This window comes from Dendrobates tinctorius, unplaced genomic scaffold, assembly GCF_039654945.1.
Source record: "Dendrobates tinctorius isolate UK_male_01 unplaced genomic scaffold, ASM3965494v1 ptg000243l, whole genome shotgun sequence".
NCBI lineage: Eukaryota > Metazoa > Chordata > Amphibia > Anura > Dendrobatidae > Dendrobates > Dendrobates tinctorius.
The window spans coordinates 6,589,537-6,610,968 of record NW_027361910.1 but is presented as its reverse complement, the minus strand read 5'-3'; the positions used below and the strand labels follow the sequence as shown (position 1 = coordinate 6,610,968).

General features: G+C 42.8%; 1 protein-coding gene across 2 annotated transcripts in view; it reads left to right on the top strand.

The window, feature by feature from the left end:
- Positions 1-21,432, top strand: part of ADGRD1 (adhesion G protein-coupled receptor D1) — a 1,079,490-nt gene that overhangs the window by 225,615 nt on the left and 832,443 nt on the right. For both annotated transcript variants that reach the window (XM_073557041.1, XM_073557040.1), the window contains one exon: positions 16,681-16,822. In XM_073557041.1, the coding sequence (XP_073413142.1) occupies positions 16,681-16,822 (142 nt within the window). The remainder of the gene's footprint in view (positions 1-16,680; positions 16,823-21,432) is intronic.

Below are 21,432 nucleotides of genomic sequence, written 5' to 3'. Positions count from 1 at the left end.
TATATTTGAAGCATGAGTAAGCAGAGGGGTCTGACAAGTGATGAAATTTTGAAATGTCTTCAGAATTTATCTGAAAATTTGTCAGAAGTGGCCCATCATCCTCAATGTCTGAACCACAAACAAAAGGACAAGAAATCCGCAAGCGTCGAAAATGTGGAGTTGGAAGATGCAACGAAAACAAAACAACTAAAACTTGTGCAAGCTGTAACAAACCAGTTTGTGGAAAATGCACTGGGAAAGTGGAAGAAAGTACTGTTTGTGTTAACTGTTGGACACCGCATGCTATGACCATGTAAAAGGAAAATGCGTGCTGTACTTGATCTTAACACTGTTCCTACTAAGTTAAAATAAATGTTCTTTAATTTGTTGGCAGCAAAAAAGTTATTTTTACTCCAGAGTCAGTACTTTTGAATAGGGGTCAAAATGACCCCTAATGGTAGTTATAGGTATTATGAAACATGCGGTAGTTCTAGTGTTAAAGAAATAGTATGATTGAATAGTATGATTGCGTACACTTTTGTATATTTTAACATACAAAGGTTAAGTACATAATGTATGAAGATTAAATACATATAAAGATTAACTACATATAAAAATTAACTACATATACTCACAGCATCACAAAGAGACTTTTAAACATCATCCGTCTAGAATATCAGAGAAGCAACACCAAAACAGAGAACCCATGGGAAATTCACAACATTGCACGGGCGTCCTCACTTATGCAGGTATTATTATTATTTATTTATATAGCACCATTGATTCCATGGTGCTGTACATGAGAAGGGGTTACATACAAATTACAGAAATCACTTACAGTAAACAAACTAACAATGACTGACTGATACAGAGTGGAGAGAGGACCCTGCCCTTTCGGGCTTACATGCTACAGGATGGTGGGGAAGGAGACAGTAGGTTGGTGGGTGGCAGCAGTTCCGGTGTTGGTTGAGGTGATATCACCGGTAGTGGTGAGAGAGAAGGAGGTAGCGGGCTCATTGCAGGCTGTAGGCTTTCTTGAAGAGGTGGGTTTTCAGGTTTCGTCTGAAGGATCCAAATGTGGTTGATAGTCGGACTTGTTGGGGCAAAGAATTCCAGAGAATAGGGGTTATTCGGGAGAAGCCTTGGAGGCAGTTGGGTGAGGAGCGAATAAGTGTGGAGGAGAGAAGGAGGTCTTGGGAGGACCGGAGATTACGTGAGGGAAGGTATCGGAAGATTAGTTCAGAGACATATGGGGGAGACAGGTTATAGATGGCCTTGTAGGTCAGTATTAGTAATTTGAACTGGATGCGCTGAGGGAATGGGAGCCAGTGAAGAGATTTGCAGGGGGGAAAAGCGGAGGAGTAGCGAGGAGAGAGATTAATTAGTCGGGCGGCAGAGTTAAGGATGGACTTGAGAGGTGCGAGGGTGTTAGCAGGGAGACCACAGAAAAGGATGTTGCAGTAGTTGAGGCGGGAGATGATGATGCACAAGCATTTTAGTAGATTGAGGGTTGAGGAAAGGACGGATTCTGGAAATATTTTTGAGCTGGAGGCGACAGGAGGTAGAAAGAGCTTGGATGTGCGGTTTGAAGGACAGGGCAGAGTCAAAGGTTACTCCGAGGCAGCGGACTTCTGGTACTGGGGAAAGTGTGATGTCATTAATTGTTATAGCTAGGTCGGGTAAAGGAGATCTGTGAGATGGAGGAAAGATGATGAGTATCACAACACTGTACACATATACAGTAAGTACAGGTACCCAAGTTTTTGCTTCTATCTTAGTTATGTTTCTCTTGCCTTATATAGTGATTTACACAATGTATTAACGCTGGTTTCACCCTACCCCTCAAGTGGCGAGCTTTCAAGATAAGATGAAACAGAGATACCAGTCAAACATCAGACGATGGGCCATAAACTCTGAATATAAAAGCCCCCATGGATTAGATAAAAACACCACAGACAGAGGTTAAATAAACCTTCATGTTTCATAAAAACAAACAACAAACATAGAGAAACATAGAACTGTTTGTGAGGTAAAGGCTTTCAGACAATGAGTAAACAGTTTCTCAAGATTATGTCACTATGAGCCTTGTCTGTCTGTAAATGTACACCCACCAATGCTGCTTTGTAATGGTCTGACTGAATTCGGTATGGTTCAATGTGGACTCAAAATATCAATTTTTATTTTCACACTAGTGTGTCGGTTTTTTTTTTTTTTACCATCAGTGTTACATCAGTGTTAGATCAGAGTGTCAGTTTTTTTAGCATCAGTGTTACATCAGTGTTTGGTCAATGTCAGGTTTTTACCATCAATGTTTCTTCAGTAATTTTCACTGATGAAAAGAAAAATGTGAATCTTCTATACATTTCAACTTTAATCACTGAGATCATATGGACTGAACACTGATGCCGTACGTTTGCTACTCGTGATTTTCACAGACCCATAGATTTGTACGGACAATTTTGATCTGTGACCCAGATTAATAGCTAACAATTCTCTGTGATTTTGGCAGATGACTAGATCGGCAAAACAAAGAAAATGGACTTGTGATCAGACGCATACACAGATCCATTAAAAACATAGATAAAACATGTACATGACTCATGAATATCTGAATGAGGCCTTAAAGAATGACTTTTGAATTGAACACTCAGACAATTTTTTATTTTTTTTTCACAAGACATCCAGTTTCTGCCTCTGCAAATTTAAAACAATTTACGGGAATGTGCTTATGATAAAATCCACCACTTACCATAAAATCACAGTGTCCATGTTATAACATCAGTATCTTTTCAATAGAAGTGACAAAGTAACCGCAAAGAAAAAGTCTAACATGAAATTACCATCTAACAATAGTTGGAAATAGAAGCGTTGTCAATGCCTGTGCTCTGGAATACTGTAATGTAAGATTGGAAATCCTTTTTCCGCATTTGCTCATTTTCTCCTAATTATGGCTTTTTGACAGTTTTACAACCACAAGACATGAGTGTGTTTTTCTGCTGTGACAATGAGGTAGTTAAGCACTGTCTTGTCATAGATTGCAGCCCTAGACTGGTTTATAAAGTGATGTTTGCCACTCTATCTCACAGGGATGGCTTCATCTTAACATATAATCCAGCTTTCTGCACCATGTAAAAGATCTAACCTATTCATATCATTCTACAATGGAGGAGCACTAACTTTACTACTTGGGGAATCCATAATTTCTTTTGCAGACACTTCAATTACTTGCTTATCATTATTTCACTTTCTGAGGGCTGTTCAGCATTCTCCTTCATGTTCCCTCGTGGATGTGTGTTTATATGCATGGTTAGTGACAAATATATATCACAGAGCAGCGGCTTTGCTTGTTTGCATTTGGTTCCCCGCTGATGAGATTGTAGATCTGAGAGATCATGCTTTACTGCCTTTAGTGGGCATATGACAGATCCAGAGACCAAAAATGGAATCATTGTATGATCCGGCTTTGAGCTATGAAAAGCAATTCATCATCCATCTTATCAAAGGAAACGCAGAAATATCCTATTCCCAGCCATAGAAAATGTATTAGCAACGGGCCAACACTAGTTATAAACTACTTTATTCATGCTCTGTTACAAGTGGAACCCTTGCTCTGTGTTAATCCTTCATAATTGAAGCACCTGCAGCGAAGCAGCTCTTAGCGGATAGGGTCACACAGGGACGAGCGTGGCGCGAACCACAAAAACAGAAAAAATCAGCGGAACTAGTCTGGGGCACAGTCATGTATTAATTTGTTTTGCTATTGAATAGTTGAGGTCTCACTAACTGCCCTGTTCTCTAATGTACTTTTTATTCAGAATCCTCCTTTGCAGATTTGAGCAGTATTTTTCATTAATGTTTTAAAACCAAAAAGGATTAGATGCTGGTTCTGATACTAATTCCCAATAATTATTTATCATGCTTTTGCTTATATAGCGCTATCTTATTCTGCAGTGCTTTACATACATTATCATCACTGTCCCCACTGTCCCCAATGACAGTGCATGGCGTCACTGCCATATGCCGCACGTCACTGGCATGTCATCATCTGCTGCCGGCCTGTGATTGAGGTACAGGGCCGGAATGAGGGGTAGGCAGGGTAGGTACCTGGCTAGGGCGCTGCCTCCTGTCTACCTGAGGGGGGCTCACTTTGAAAAAAAAATTGCTGAATGTCTGCGGTAGCCTGACATTTTCCTTCGACTGTAGAGATTCAGCGCAGTGATGGCCAGGGTGCAGGCATGGAGGTGAGCGATGTCAGTCAATAACACTGTTTAACCCTCTCCCCTGCGCCCAGGCCACCACTCCTAAACTAAATTGTATTTGCGTCTATCATTTGTGAACCAATTGCTGTGTTCGCCACCCGGGACAGGAGCAGAGGAGCTGCCATCTCCCCTGCTCTGCTAGACTCTCCAGCAAGACGCAGGCCACTTCCGGCTGGATGATGCAATGGATTGACATCATCGCTCCATCCCGCGTCCACTGCTGCACTTCACAGAAGAGGAGATGTTGGACAGGAGCCTGGATTATGTGAGTATGAGATTTTTTTTAATTCTTATATTACTGTGCAGGGGGGCTTAAATGAGAGACTGTGCAGAATGGGGGATAAAATGAGGGGCGGGGCTGTGAGGAAATAAAATTAGGGTCCATGCAGAGGGGGATAATAAAATGAGGGGCTTTGTAGATGAGGGAATAAACAGAGGGACTGTGCAGATGGGGGTGAATTAACAGAGGAGATGAGCAGATGGGGAATAAACTGGCAGGCTTTGCAAATGGGGTGAGTAAGTTGAGGGGCTGTGTAGAGGGGGGGGAAATGAGGGTCTGTGAAGATAGGGGAATAAATTGAGGAGCTGTACAGATGAGGATAAATAAACAAAGAGACTGCAGATAGAGGGATAAACTGAGGGGCTGTGCAGATGGGGGAAATAAACTGAGGGGCTGTGCAGATGGGGGAAATAAACTGAGATGCTATGCAGGTGGGGGAATAAATTGAGGGGCTGTGCAGGGGGGCATAAAAGGAGGGGCAGTGCGGGAGCTATGAAATGAGGGGATGTGCGTTTGGGACATGAAATGAGGGGCTGTGAAGGGGGGATAGCAAAGTATATGGGGAGCTGTGGTGACCATACTGTATATGGGGCCATAGAGGTCATTAAACTAGAACTGTGGTGACCATACTGGATAGGGATTTGTGCACCATAATACTGTATAGGGTGTTGTGGGTACCATCATAGTATACAGGGGGCTGTTTTGGACATCATACTATTTATGGGGATCTATGGTCGACATCATACTATTTATGGTGGGTTCTGGTGGTGACCATACTATATATTGGCAGCTTGTTGTGGATATAATACCGTATGAGCAGCTGTGGTGACCATCATACTGTGTAGGGGAACAGTGTGAGGAGCGTGAAAAGTTTGAAGAGTGCAGCATGGTGCTCAGTATGAGGGCACCGTGTGAAGAGAGGGCACAGAATGGATATGGAGGTGTGAGAGCATGAAATGGAGGCACAATATGGAGAGCGGTTAGCATGGCGGGGGGACAGTGTGGAAATATAGAACATGTAATAGACTGTGGTTCATAAGGGTGGATGGTGTGGTGGTTATAGCTGATAATGATAGACAGTCTGGAGGTCATATCACATGGAAGGCTTATTTTTGGCTTATTTAGGTCATCATAATATGAAAAGATATTTTCATGCACAGTGCGTTTTAATAACACTCTTATTTTTAAGGGGACTGTGTTGGGATGTGCTGCAAAAGATTGGAGAAGAGGAAGGTCTGTAAATAACGGCTCTGGATGTGAAGTCATCATGTCATCTAGAGATGAAAAGAAAGAGACAACTGTAGCATGTAATCTATAAGGTACCTGGATGTAAGTGTTTATTTGTGATACTGACTAATTCTCATCAGTTCTGTAGTGCCTGTATGGTTCGCAGTCTGATCATGGCTGTTAATAACAACTTGACATTGTTAAGGAAATACTGGGAGTTGGAGGATTGTAGGTTCATACATTTGTTTTGCGGCTGACTTGATATTACATTTGATTGCTGTACTAAGCTTGGATCTTGTATTCAAGTATAAGTACTCTTGGTTCTGGTCATGTATTCATGTACTTATGGTGGTTCTGGAGATGTATTAATGTACTGAAGGAGGTTCTGGTGATGCAGTAATTTACTGATGGTTGATCTGGTGACATAGTCAACTACTGATGGTGGGTCTGTTGATGTATTCATGTACTGATGGTGAATATAATGAATGAGGAGTCTGGAGACTTCTTCTTCTGTGATGGGATCAAATGTGGAGAGTGAGCCAGGGGAGATGCAGGAAGGGATGGGAGTCACAGCACTTGGTGGTTGGGAGCAGATTTCTTGACGGATATTATCTATTTTTTCTGTAAAATGGGAGGCCAGGTCATCAGCACAAATGTCTGTGATAGGGGCTTGTGCTTTTGGCCTGAGGAGGGAGTGAAAAGTGTCAAAAAGTTTCTTGAGGATGTTGGCTAGTGAGGAGATCAGGGTGGTGAAGTAGGTCTGTTTGGCAAGGTGAAGGGCAGCGTTATAGGTTCTTAACATAAATTTGAAGTGGATGAAGTCTTCTGGTGTGCAGGTTTTTCTCCATAGGCGTTCAGCACTCCTGGAGCATCGCTGGAGAAGTTGAGTTTGCGATGTGAGCCAGGGCTCTTTTACTCTGTGTTTGGAGGTTCTGAGGGTGAGGGGAGCTACTTGGTCAAGGGTGCTTCTAAGAGTGTCATTGTAGTGATGAACAGCCAGATTAGGACAGGAAAGAGAGGAGATTGGGGACAGAGATGAGTGTAGGGAATCTGAAAGTGTCTGAGGGTTAATAGCTTGTAGATTTCTGACTGTGTGGTAGGTAGGAATGAGCTGGGGTGGGCGAGGATTTGTGAGCGTGAAGGAGAGAATGTTGTGGTCAGAGAGTGGAAGCGGTGAGTTGTTTAGGTGGGAGATTGAACAGAGCCGGTAGAAGACCAGATCAAGGGTGTTACCGTCCTTATGTGTCTCAGAGGTTGAACGCTGTGAGAGGCCTAAAGAGGTGGTTAGTGATAGAAGCTGGGATGCAGATGTGGAATTAGGGCTGTTAATGGGGATGTTGAAGTCTCCCAGGATGAGGGTTGGTAGTTCTGAGGACATGAAGTGTGGCAGCCAGGCTGAAAAGTGGTCAAGGAAGTGGGTGGGTGAGCCTGGGGGCCGGTATATGACCGCTACCCTGAGGGAGAGGGGACGGAAGAGCCTGATGGTGTGGACCTCAAAAGAAGGGAATAAGAGTGATGGGACTGGGGGGATGACCTGGAAAGTGCATTGTGGGGACAGGAGTATGCCAACTCCACCACCAGGTCTGTTTGTGGGTCTCGGGGAGTGAGAGAATTGTAAGCCACCATAGGAAATGGCAGCAGGAGAGACAGTGTCAGAATCCTGAATCCAGGTTTCAGTGAGGGCCAACAGATTAAGAGAGTTGTTCAGAAAGTAGTTGTGTAGGAAAGGAAGCTTGTTACAAGCAGACCGTGGATTCCAGAGGGCACAATTAAAAGATTGAGATGAGGGAGTGCAAGTAATGTTAATCAGATTATTTTGGTTTCGATATGAGGTAGGGTAAGGGTTGAGGTTGGGGGATGGTGGACCAGGGTTGGGGGAGATGTCCCCTGAAATCAGTAGGAGAAGGAAGATAAAGAGCCAATAGTTGTTGGAATTGTAAGTAGTTTTTTTCTGCGATGTGTTTGGGCAAGATGGGCTGAGGTTTCTCAGGAAGGTGAGGAGTGTGTGGGAGCTGTACATGGGAGAAGGAAGTATAGAGGGGCTGATGTGTATGAGTCGTGATGGAGGGGGGATAGGGTGATGAATGTGGATGGCAAGGGAACACAGGAGGATAAAAATAAAGCACATGGTTAAAGGGGAAGGCAAAGTGTGGGTTACCTGACTCCTGCCCTGACTAACTGCCATGTATAACTGCCGTTTTGCTGGATGCTTATCTTCTGTGATGCTTTGCTTATGGGATGCTTGCGTGCTGTACCCCACACTGCGTGCTTCCCCTTAGCAACTACTACATATATAGGCCACACTACAGGGTCAGGAGAGAGGGATTGTGGGAGCTGGTTGGGTATAATTTGGCAGCTGGGGCCAGCACACCAGGGGATGGTTAGATGATCAAAGGCACTAGACCAAGATGTGGAAATATGCTATAGCACCTTTCACCTGATAAGATCTAGAAAGGCCCCAGTCACAGATCTAAAGCAGTAAGTATTACATACAGTGCAACAAATGAATTATACCAAAGCTTTAGCAAGCACATTTAAATATGCAGCAAAATGGTAAAGCAGCAGAAGTATGGAGTTGTACCATTTGGATATATTACAGCAGAGAATAGAGGCAACAGAGGTGGGAAGTTGTATCATTCAGGCTGCTTGCTAGCAGTGAATGGAGTAAATACATGCAGGGTGGCTCAGTTGATTACCATTTGGATATATTACAGCAGAGAATAGAGGCAGCAGAGGTGGGAAGTTGTATCATTCAGGCTGCTTGCTAGCAGTGAATGAAGTAAATACATGCAGGGTGGCTCAGTTGATTACCATTTGGATATATTACAGCAGAGAATAGAGGCAGCAGAGGTGGGAAGTTGTATCATTCAGGCTGCTTGCTAGCAGTGAATGGAGTAAATACATGCAGGGTGGCTCAGTTGATTACCATTTGGATATATTACAGCAGAGAATAGAGGCAGCAGAGGTGGGAAGTTGTATCATTCAGGCTGCTTGCTAGCAGTGAATGGAGTAAATACATGCAGGGTGGCTCAGTTGATTACCATTTGGATATATTACAGCAGAGAATAGAGGCAGCAGAGGTGGGAAGTTGTATCATTCAGGCTGCTTGCTAGCAGTGAATGGAGTAAATACATGCAGGGTGGCTCAGTTGATTACCATTTGGATATATTACAGCAGAGAATAGAGGCAGCAGAGGTGGGAAGTTGTATCATTCAGGCTGCTTGCTAGCAGTGAATGGAGTAAATACATGCAGGGTGGCTCAGTTGATTACCTGTGTGAAGAGAGAAGATGAATGTTAATTCCATGCCATGTATAACTGCCGTTTTGCTGGATGCTTATCTTCTGTGATGCTTTGCTTATGGGATGCTTGCGTGCTGTACCCCACACTGCGTGCTTGCACAGAAGAAGAAGTCTCCAGACTCCTCTCTTCTTCTCGTCCGACTACATGCACTACCGACCCCATTCCCTCACATCTCCTCCAGTCTCTCTCTCCAGTCGTCACAACCCACCTAACTACAATCTTTAATCTCTCCCTCTCCTCGGGCATTTTCCCATCCTCCTTCAAACACGCCATCGTTACTCCATTACTAAAGAAACCTGCTCTCGACCCATCCTGCACAAACAACTACAGACCAGTCTCCAATCTCCCCTTCATCTCTAAACTTTTGGAACGCCTAGTTTACTCCCGCCTTACCCGTTACCTCTCCATTCACTCCCTTCTAGACCCTTCACAGTCCGGCTTCCGCCCCCTACATTCGACTGAAAATGCACTCATCAAAGTGACCAATGACCTTCTGACAGCAAAACGTAACGGTGACCACTCTCTGCTCATTCTTCTTGACCTATCTGCAGCTTTCGATACTGTTGACCACCATCTCCTACTCTCTAGGCTCCAGTCACTAGGCATTAAGGACACTGCACTCTCCTGGTTCTCTTCCTATCTCTCTGACCGCTCCTTCAGTGTTTTGTTCTCTGGCTCCACGTCATCTCCTCTTCCTCTTTCTGTTGGGGTACCTCAGGGCTCAGTCCTTGGCCCCCTTCTTTTCTCTCTCTACACGGCCCCAATTGGACAGACCATCAGCAGATTTGGCTTTCAGTACCATCTTTATGCTGATGACACACAACTATACACGTCTTCCCCCGACCTTACCCCCGCTGTACTACAGAACGCCAGTGACTGTCTGTCCGCAGTCTCCAATATCATGTCCGCTCTCTATCTGAAACTCAACCTCTCCAAAACTGAACTACTTCTGCTCCCGCCGTCTACTAACCTCCCTAAATCTGACATTTCCCTCTCCGTGGGTGGTACCACAATAACACCCCGGCAGCAGGCGCGCTGTCTGGGTGTTATGTTTGACACCAATCTCTCCTTCACATCCCATATACAATCCCTTGCCCGCTCTTGCCGCTTACACCTAAAGAACATCTCTAGAATCCGCCCTTTTCTCACTATGGAAACAACAAAAACCCTCTCTGTTGCATTGATCCACTCTCGCCTGGATTACTGCAACGCTCTATTAATTGGCCTCCCCGTCACTCGACTATCCCCTCTCCAGTCCATACTTAATGCAGCGGCCAGGATCGTCCATCTGGGTAATCGGTACTCGGACGCGTCCGCTCTTCGCCAGTCCTTACATTGGCTGCCCATTCATTATAGGATCCAATTCAAAGTACTTGTTCTCACCCACAAAGCTCTCCACAGTGCAGCACCCCCTTACATCTCTTCTCTCATTTCTGTCTATCGGCCTAGCCGATCGCTGCGCTCTGCAAACGACTTTCGACTAAACTCTGCACTAATCCGTACCTCCCACTCCCGACTCCAAGACTTCTCCCGTGCTGCTCCTATCCTCTGGAATGCTCTACCCCAAGAAATCAGGACTATCCACAATTTGCATAGTTTTAGGCGCTCCCTCAAAACACGCCTGTTCAGAGCGGCCTATCACATTCACTAATCAAAGTCATTCTCTGTGTAAGTGTGCGTGTGTAGCCCATTCACTATCTCCATCCATCTTTCACTCCCGCAAGATGGCTGGACCTTCATTGTAAATACACCATTGTAAATACACACCTGTACTCTGTATCTCCCTCACCTCATTGTAGATTGTAAGCTCTCACGAGCAGGGTCGTCTTATTTCGTCTTATTTTGCTTTAATTCTTGTATTGTTAGTGTTGTTACTTATGACTTATGTTTTGAAACTGTTAAACTGTAAAGCGCTGCGGAATATGTTGGCGCTATATAAATAAAGATTATTATAAGATTATTATTATGATGAATTCATGTCTTCATGGTGGTTCTGGTAGTGTGTTTATGTACTCATGGTGGTTCTGGTGACATTCTTGTATTGATGGTGGTTCTAGTGATGTATTTATTTACTAGTGATGTTTCTGGTGCCATATTCATGTACCTTTGATGGCTCTCGTGCTCTATTTATGTACTGATGATGATTTTGGCTTCATATTTATGTACTGACTAGATGGTGGCCCGATTCTAATGCATCAGGTATTCTAGAATATGTATGTAGTTCGCAGGCGGGCGGCACCTGTAGCTGATTGATAGGTCGTGGCTGGCCGGGCACGACCAGGCTAGCGCTGGTCATCTCCCGGCTGTGTCACCACTGACCTCCGTGCGGCAGGAGATGACCTGCGGCAACCGTCGGCAGGTCAGCGGCTAACGCTGCAGATCTCCCGACGGTAGGGGTGGCGTGCGTCATTCGAATTCCGCGCCAATCCGCAGCTGCACTGCGCCTGTTGCTGATTGGTCGTGCCCGGCCGGGCGCGACCAATCAGCGACGTGGGATTTCCATTACAAACAGAGAGACAGACAGACAGAATTAGTTAGATGATTATATAATAGATGATGGTTCTGGTGATGAATATATCACCAAAATCATCATCACTGCATGAATACAGCACCAGAACAACCATCACTATATGAATATGTCACCAGAACTGGAATACACCACCAGAACCTTCCTTTCTTTATAATGGAGGTCTGTATATTTTCCATTAGAGTATTTGCCAAATGCTGGATACCTTAATTGAAACCAAATGACCCCGATTATTGTTTTGCTTTATTAGTTTCCATAACTATCCCTGGGTCCTACCTTTAAAATATTGGATAACAGGAATGAATATAGCTATTTTTTTCCTGTATTGTGTAAATGGTCCACAAAAAAGAAGTGGTCATAAGAGTGTGCTACATAACCCATCGGAGGAAAAGGGGGATGTGCATTAGTGGTCCTGTTAACTTGGTCTCTGAGCCATTCCTTTGCTGTGGGGTGGGGCGCCATTGGCTCCATCTGCCTAGGGCACCAAAATACTTTGTGCCGCCCCTGGCGTTGTTCACTGTATTTTTTTTCTTTTAATACTAGTGCATGACAAACATAAGCGTATACTGCAAATATCTGGCTATACATATGGTAAATATAACCTTGAATATGTTATGATTTAAGCCTGTGTCAATGCAGATCTGGGAACAACATGATTTAACTAATGTGTTTAAATCAATTTATACAAGTTTTCACTTAGCAGATTTAAATGCTTTCATGGAGTACAAATAAAAAAACATTAGTCTTCTGTCTGCTTCAGAGCCAGGACCTGCAAAGTGAAGTTTTACCATGCCTCTGTACAATTGAATTGAGAATTTATATACATATATATACATATCTATATATCTATATAAACGCCTTATCATGTCTGTCTGTAACCGAAATGCCGCCGCGCTGATTGGTCGTGGCCGCCAGGCCCCCGCCAGACCGCAACCAATCAGCAACAGGCGCAGTCCGCAATTAGCAGGACGCAAGCCACCGCTACCGGTACGGTTGCCATGGGTCATCTCCGGGCGCACAGGCGTCAGCGGCAACGCAGCTGGAGATGCCCGGCACTAGCCGGTACCCAGGGTCCGGAGGAGAAGAGATTCCTTTGGACCCTCGGTACCATAAACGTGTAAAAAATAGAATTAGGATAAAAAATAGTGATCTACTCACCTTCCGATGGCCCCCGGAATCTGTCCCTCCTCTCCATGCTGCCGGCATCTTCCGTTCCCAGTACAGCTTTGCGCGAAATACCGCTGATGCTCTCGCGAGAGGATGTCAGCAGCGGTCTTTGGCGCAAAGCAGTACTGGGAACGGAAGATGGCGGCAGCGTGGAGCGGAGGGACAGATTCCGGGGCCGTCGGATGGTAAGTATATCACATTTTTTATTTTAATCTGCCGCTGGCCATATTCTAGAGTACCCGATGCTTTAGAATCGGGCCAGCAGCTAGTATATTTATATATGCACCTTAACATTTTGTTACTTTCAATTGTTGTTATTTAGATGTTTTTGATTATTTGCTAAGTGCAGAATGCTTTATATATTAAAGTATGTGAGTACAAAGTAGGAAAATGAAAAGGAACCTGTCAGGTGATTCACGCTGCCCCAAAAACAAGCAGAATGTCATGGTCACGCGTGTGTCTGGACGCAGCGACTACCGCAAGGCGAACCCATAACACATGTGACCCTGGATACACCGCCTCCAGTGGGGCGAATTTAAATAATAAGGGAGAACCTGGGTAACATTAACAATGGTGGGCCCTGCGATAGGGAATAGGGACGTGGAGACCTCCTGTACTCCCCTGAGCCAGTGTCCCTGCACTCCTAACGTTCCCTATGCCGGTTCCGCACCGGGCGACGCACACATACCTCAAACCCTGACTCGCCCTGACCTAAACCCTCACTAGGGAATTGGAGGGTGCGGAAACTAATCCCACCACTGCACTAAACACACATGAGGAAAGATGACAAAACAGGGGAAACACCACTTAGCTTTGCTCTGTTGCGTACGCTCCTAGCAACAGAGCCCACCACCTGCGTGCATCTTCTCCTCCACCTGGATCCATCACCAATATCGGATCCATCAAAATAGCGCAGCCTTGGAGCAGAGTCCACCACCAATTGCAGAAGTACACTAACAGAGTCCCAAAGATGAGTTCAGCTCCTGCCCAAAAAGTCAAGCATGCTTGAGTCCAGCTCTCAGCAACCAAGTCCCGCATGCTGAGTGCAACTCTCTCTATAGTCGCCACTCCACCAAGCCATGCAAGCACTTCCTGCCAACACCATAAACTGTGACTCCACCACGCCATGCCAGCTCTTCTTGCAGACCACATAGCTGCCACTCGTCCCCTCTGGCTGGGCTGTGCAGGACTCATGTTCAGCTCCTTCCTCACCCAGGCTTCCTTGTGAATGACTAACACACAATATCACCAAACAGTGATTGAACACACCTGACTCTTTTATAGAGCCTCACACCTGATTTATAATTACGTGCACATTAAACCAAAGAAACTAAAGTGCACTACCACTCACCACCACCGGGGCAACTTAGAATGAACGACACCACGTGTAATAATTCTAATGGCCACCGGGGGCAATCAACCCACTTTGGCACCAAGCCAAAGGAAAAAAAACTCACTTTGTGCATTTAAACTGTCAGATCCACCTTGGATCATGACACAGAAGATATTGGGGGCAGACTCCCTCATCTATGCTTTACTCTGAAATGTTGCAGAATTTTAGAGAAAATGTACTGTTCATGGGCATGGAACAAGGAGACCAAGAGGACTAGTCACTGGGGCTCATCCACAATGGCTTCTTCCTGCCTGTAGAGTGGAATAGCTTGACAAGCTCACTTTAAATATTTTATTTGTTTCCACCCATTACTGCAATAAGGTTTTCAATGGAGAACATTTTGGCACAGTAATGTTATAATTAAAGAGGACCTGACATTTGCTAAAAAAAATTGAGTTACATAACTTGTTTGAAAACCAACTTGTCGCTTCTTCAATCTTCTCGTTGGGCGAGCACTTTCCCCCTCTCTCCAAGATGCTGTCAATAATAGCAGCATCTGGGATGGATAGAATGTTAGATCAGCAGTCAGTGGTCAGCATCTGGAAGCGAGGGGTAAAAGCGCACACCCCACGAGAAGACTGTGAGGAAGCAGCCATTTGATTGGCAAGCAGAGATTTCACCTGTGAAGAATCAAATGTAAGTATGTTTGCAATGGAGCGACACAGCAGAAAACGTAAAAAGTGGCAGGATTGGTGGAATTCAGGGAATTTTACACGATATTTAACGCAGTTTTTTTTTTAACAAGTGACAGGTTCTCTCATTAAGAACCTGTCAGCAGGATATTTGACCCATAAGACAAAAGTGTGACATCCCTTTAATGCTTATTAAATTCATACCTTTCTTGTAGTTTTTTGTTGGTGTATTTTTGAGAAATCCATCCTTGAAGTTTTAATTACAGGGGCAGTGGAGCGGCACTGCACTTCTAGCTCTGCTGTGCTCTCTCACTTTTCCCCACTCACTGTGAGTCTTTGTGCCACAGATTACTTTTTTCTGAGAGAAGAGTGACCTGGAAGCTGGCGGTGGGTGGGGAAAAAGGAGGCAGCACAACAGAGCTACAAGTGCAGTGACCGCCCGGCTGAACTTTTGCTTAAAACTTCAAGGATGGATTTCTCAAAAATGCTCCAACAAAATAATACAAGAAAGGTATAAATGAAAAAAGTATTAAAGAGGCTTTACACTCATGTCTTTAAACAGACGCCTTTGACTTTAATGGAGTCCATTAAGATTCTAGTATATTTTATGGCAAATGTAGCCATAGAGTCTGCGTTATACACTACTACTATTACCCATCTTTGCTCTATGAATTGGGTATTAGAAGTTAGATTAAATAAATGCATGGATATGTTAAAATATCTTTTATAAGGGGCACTTTTCTTGTTTTAAATGCATAGAGGAATGTGGAAGCATCATAATGTGCATTGATTTTGTATAAATATTATGTTTTGTATAAAATGATAAAGCTAACACTTTAACCACTATTATTTGTGGCAGCAGGAGTAGTCTCATGTTTGCTAGGGGCTAATGCCTTACTATGGCTTTGTTTTGCATGGAGCCATAATTCTTCACAGTAGTGGTGAGATAATTGTTTACAGGCACACATCTATGACACAGTTCTGAGCTGAAGCTGATCACAGGGGTTTTATTCAAGCTTCTTTTCATCACACAAAATCACTTTTCTTCATGCAACGCTTCATCAACTTATATGAAAGTCTCTTCACATATAGCTTCAATTCACAGATCACTTATTTTCACACAGAGTGTCTTAACCTAAGCAGAACTGTACCTTCCTCATGTAGTGAGGTGGGGGGAATGAGTCTGGTGCTTTAGCTCTCTCACTTTTATCTTGAGGTGATAAAGATGCTCCTGGCTGTCCTGATTGCTTCTGTGATTACAGCTATCACTTCTCTGCAAAACTGCTCTATACAGCTTGTCTGTTTTCAGTCTCACAGGAGACTCTCTAACACAAACCTTCCTCTTTCTTACATGTCCAGGACACAATAACACTTTCACAGTATCTTCTGGGGCTTAGCTAAACACTCCCCAACTGCTATAACCATTTTAACCCCTATAGATTCTGGATGATTCTAAATCAACAGTGCAGCATCTACCTGTCACACATGTACTCCAACAGAGCTGGTATAGCAGAGAATGAAGGCTGTGTAGCTTCATGCACTAACATAGGGCTGTGATCAGAGAGCTCTCAATGGCCCAAAAGGGAATATTCTCAAACTCCAAAGGAAAGTAGCTAAAACTTAACCCTAGGATAAAAAAGTGCATTTTCTCTCATTTTGTTATTCTATATGATTAAAGGCTAAGTTTTAACTACTTTCTTTGGTGCTGGAGAACATCCCCCAGTGCATACTCTGTGCACCACACCCAAACCCCACAGACTGTTCACCCTGGAAGTCTTCTGGTATACTTATCTTTAACTCGACTACTGAGCTGAATTGACACTTTTTGATTTTTTTTTAAAGTGCTCGTGTGTGCATTTGCTGTATGGATTACTTTCAAGAACCTAGAATAACTGTTTTTTTTTTCTTCTTAAAGAATCTCAGGGGCAAATCAGTTTAAGGATCACATGATTTCAGCGGCCAGTTACCTCATCTCTTTGAAGGTGGAGCCACCTCCATACCTGTGTCCAAACTTATCTGGCTCACCTCTTATTACAATCCAGCTCACACACATCCTGGTAAGTCATGAATTGATCATCAATTTAAAGAAAAGTATCATATAATGGCTTATATTTGGTCAGTCTTTACTGCAATGCTGGAAGTTGTAGTTTTGTAACAACTGAAGAGTCACATGCCAACAGCTGTAACCTAAAGTAAATGACCTTATCTTGCATGTATGGAAGGGTTAAAAAGCTGGAATTTCTCATTAAGGATTTAATACGTTTGGGGAAGGGCTGTGAAATAGCATTCTGTTTATGTTGGGTGAGATTCAGGCTTGAAGGTTCAGTTTCGAGTAATCCAACATCTACACTTCTACACTGGTTATAGAAATTCCAGACTTTTTTGTTTGAGGAACTGTTTATGATTTATGATGATTCCTAATGTAATCCCCATACTCCAGAGAAAGCCAATAATCAATTCATTCACTCCCCAACAACTAAATTTAGAACTCATTACAAGGAGGAATAAGAAATAAACATGAATATTTTTTCCAATTGAATAATCCTTAGGTTGCTCAAGATGAAAGTCATGCAGCAAACGCTGTAATAAAAGGATTTTATTGTGTGATTACATTTTACATACATTTAACAATATTGAAAACAAGGCTATCTGTTGATTTCTGTACCATTTTAATCTGACCGAACGTTGTTAGAGCTGCACATTTCAAAACCAGAATGTGGAACAAATATTGTTTTATGAAATAGAAGAGAGGTAACTCCCAATTGTCACTTGAAGAGATAGTGTGTTCAGCACCAATTCAGTATTTTCTTTTGCGCAATTTAGCATTAATCCTCCAGTAGGATCCAGTTTAATGTTCAAGGAAAAGAAAGCACTGTAATTATTACTGTTTGTTATGGCTACCCAGTAGACTAGGGTTATTAGTTGTTGGTGTTAGATGTGCCTGCTAAAATGTACAACTTACAGTGCTCCTTGGTGGCAAAGTGGTACTCCACTCGGATATAACAGAAGGAATGTAGGCCTACACAGGATGGTTTATTAACAATTTTATACAGAAAGAGGTAACACCTCTGGTCGTTATAGTCTTTCAAGAGGCAACAAGCTTAGTTGTTCCAGAAATCTTATAGAAGGCAACTGCTTAGTATAAATAAAGGTAGACATCAACGATGAGCTGTCAATCGCGACACTCTACACAGCCTGCTGTAATCTACTCAGCCAAGCTCTAAATTAACCACATTCCCCCACACTCAGGAACCAATGTCTTCACCATCTCTAACATAGCCCTCCTTTTCACAGTCAGGCATCAGGGAAAACCAAGAGAGAGAGCAAAACTGAATAAAGCCCAAAATGGTGTTAAAAAATATCTTACGCTTTATTAGATCAAGATATTGGTGCTCGTAAGGAGTGGGAACAACCAAATCAAAGTGTGCCGCATGATCCATAGGTATGTAAAAAACAATATATACCAAATATAATGAATCCAAGGTATCACAGAATATGCTTATAGTTAATAGAGGATTATTAACGTGGATAAAAAAAAATCATCAAATATCTAAATATAACATAAAATGAAGCAGCATAGTAAAAGATCCTAGCATTTAAACCATGAGGTAGTATGTTAGTATGTGTTTGTGCCTCCAAAGCATAGAAAAAGTGCTATAGTGCATGAATACCTGGAAGGAACGAAGGCTCCTAGCATATATAATGTGACTAAGTGATTCAAGCAATATACGATGAAGGCAGGTGATGTAAATATATATGTCTGGGTAGATGTCAGAAGCTAAGGGTCACACAAAGATGTGTCCACACCGACGCACGTTTTGGTGTCGGGGTGGGCGCACAGTATACCTTCATAGTATATTTCTTGGATCACTTAGCCACATTATACGGTATATGGTAGGAGCCCTTTTTTCTTCAAGGTATCCATGCACTATAGAACGTTATCTACGCTTTAGTGGCACAAAGACATCACATACTACCTCATGGTTTAAATGCTAGGATCTTTTACTATGCTACTTCATTTTATGTTATCTTTTGACATTTCGTGATTTTTTTTAATCCAAATTGATAATCCTCTATAAGCATATTCTGTGGTACCTTGGATTCATTATATTTGATTTCCACCCCCTTTTTTCTGATTGTTCCCACTCTCTTACGTGCACCTATGTCTTGATTTAATAAAGCTTGACATATTTTTTACCACCATTTTGGTATTTATTCGGTTTCTCTTTCTCTCTTGGTTTCCCATATTTTCATTACCGATTGGTCATCATATAGTCCACATGTGCATTTATATGAGGATATATACATTTTTATGTGCACCTTTTCTTTTCCTATAATGAGATTCCTTTGACCTTATGTATTCATGTGTATCATTGAATTTATTTATGTTTTGAGTCAGCCATCAGCATATAGACTCCCTCCGAAGTGAGTATCTCCATGCACCTTTAGTTGGCTGGCAAATGCAGTCCTCACTCAGGAATAACCCTTTCTAATCCTCTGGGCTGTGAAATATTTGTACTGTCTCATGGTGGTACTTTTGTGCTGGTGTGCTAATGTCCTTCACCTGGAACAAATTGCACTGACTGTAATTCATAAAGGAGAATTTTACTTTATCCACTGTGACCCAATTTATATTCTTGATGTATTACATCTTGTATAGCTGTATGGGTTGCATGGGAAAGTGAACTTTACTGCTGGAACTATTGAAAAATGCAGCATTATCACAAATATCCGCCCTATAAGGTCTTCAGGTGGGTGTTTCTTCTCTTTCCACACTCTTATATAGCGAGTACTACTCTCCCCCACTCGCTGGGCCATTCCCTGCTGTTGTACCTCCTCATTCTATAAAAAAAAAATTAGACCTGGGAAAAAATGGATATTCAAGTTTTGACTTTTGAAAGATTCCTACCCTTATTAACGCCCACAAAAAGTGGCACTGAATCTATTAATCCAATTAGTCTTAACTAAGGGCCCCGTCATACATAGTGACTCACCAGCGATCCCGACAACGATATCACCTTGTCAGGATCGCTGGTGTGTCGCTACATGATCGCTGGTGAGCTGTCAAACAGGCAGCTTCACCAGCGATCAGCACCAGCGACGTCGAGCGCGCGGCATCGCTGTGTACGTTAGTTACCATCGCGCTGATGCAGGGAGCTGGTAACTAAGGTACACATCGGGTTTCTAAGCGGCGGACGTCACTTAGAAACCCGATGTGTACCTTGGTTACCAGCTCCCTGCACCAGCGTGCATCAGGTTTCTAAGCACCGCGTTCTGCTTAGAAACACTGCATTTACCTTAGTTACCAGCGCGCTGATCGCTGATCTCCCGCCTGTCACACGCAGCGATGCATGCTGGCCAGCAGGAGACCAGCGATCAAAAAAATGTCCTGGCCATTTCAGGACGATTAGCGATACCCGGCAGGGGGGCCGGTCGCAGGTCAGTGTCACACACAGCGATCTCGCTGGTGAGATCGCTGTTGCGTCACAAAACTTGTGACTCAGCAGCGATCTCGCTAGCAAGAGCGCGATGTGTGCCGGGGGCTTAAGAAGGAAAGGGTCTTACTTAATACTGTGACTTATAGTGTTGCCAATGGGGCATACAATAAATGATGTCAATTAGATGCCCTTTACGAAAACTTTCTTATTGTTCAAATAGGAGATGCTAGTTTTTAATGGTTTCATCCTTTCATTTTTATTGACGATACTAATCAATGCAAGCTCCCCATGCTTTCAGAATCTCCTTGTCAATTCCCAAATGTTACCCAGGAGCTATAATAAAGGCTTTGTTTGACAGACCTGGGTGTGTAATTGTGTTAAGTAAAGTGAGCCTGCCTCCAGAAAAGAACAAAATAAATTATATCATTAATCGAATCTTTATTAAGTCTTTTGAAGGTATTTATGTTAGTTATGGGCTTAGCAAGGCACCTAGTAAACATGTCTCAGCAATGATTTATCACTCTAATTATTACAAGATATACTGTTATTTCCATGTTCATTATGTGACGGCTCCATTACCAGAAGAATGCTCTGTAAAATACACATCTGTGGCACTTTCGCTATACTGGTTTTATTAGATTTTAGCAGCTATTAACTCCTTGCATTTTCAGATACAGAATTTTATACTGTGACTTTACCCCTTAAGCCTGCAAATATACCAATAATGTAAAGCAAAACTACATCAAATTATCATGCAAATACTATTTTTCCTTTGATTTTCCTAAATGGTTGATGCGAATAAGTCAGTATAATGTTCAAATCATCAATCCTTAGAGTATAAATCAAATTGTATTGGACAAACTTCCAATGATAACAGTATTTTTTTTTTTTTTGTAAACTAAAAAAAACTCATGTGTTCCAAATTATTATTCACAACATAGTTATGAAAATGGTCATTTGTTATATTTTCAGCAGTAAAAGGTCACATTAACTGAATTTAAAAGCTTTTTCAGTCAAAAACATCTCAACAGGTAAGACATTGCTTTTCAGCCATGCTTCCACAGAATTAAAAAAAAAAACAACTCTCATGAAATAGGCCTGGACAGAAATTATGGTACTTAATAACTTAATATTTTGTTGCACAACCCTTTGAGGCAATCACTGCAATCAAATGATTCCTGTAACTGTCAATGAGACTTCTGCACCTCTCAACAGGTATTTTAACCCAC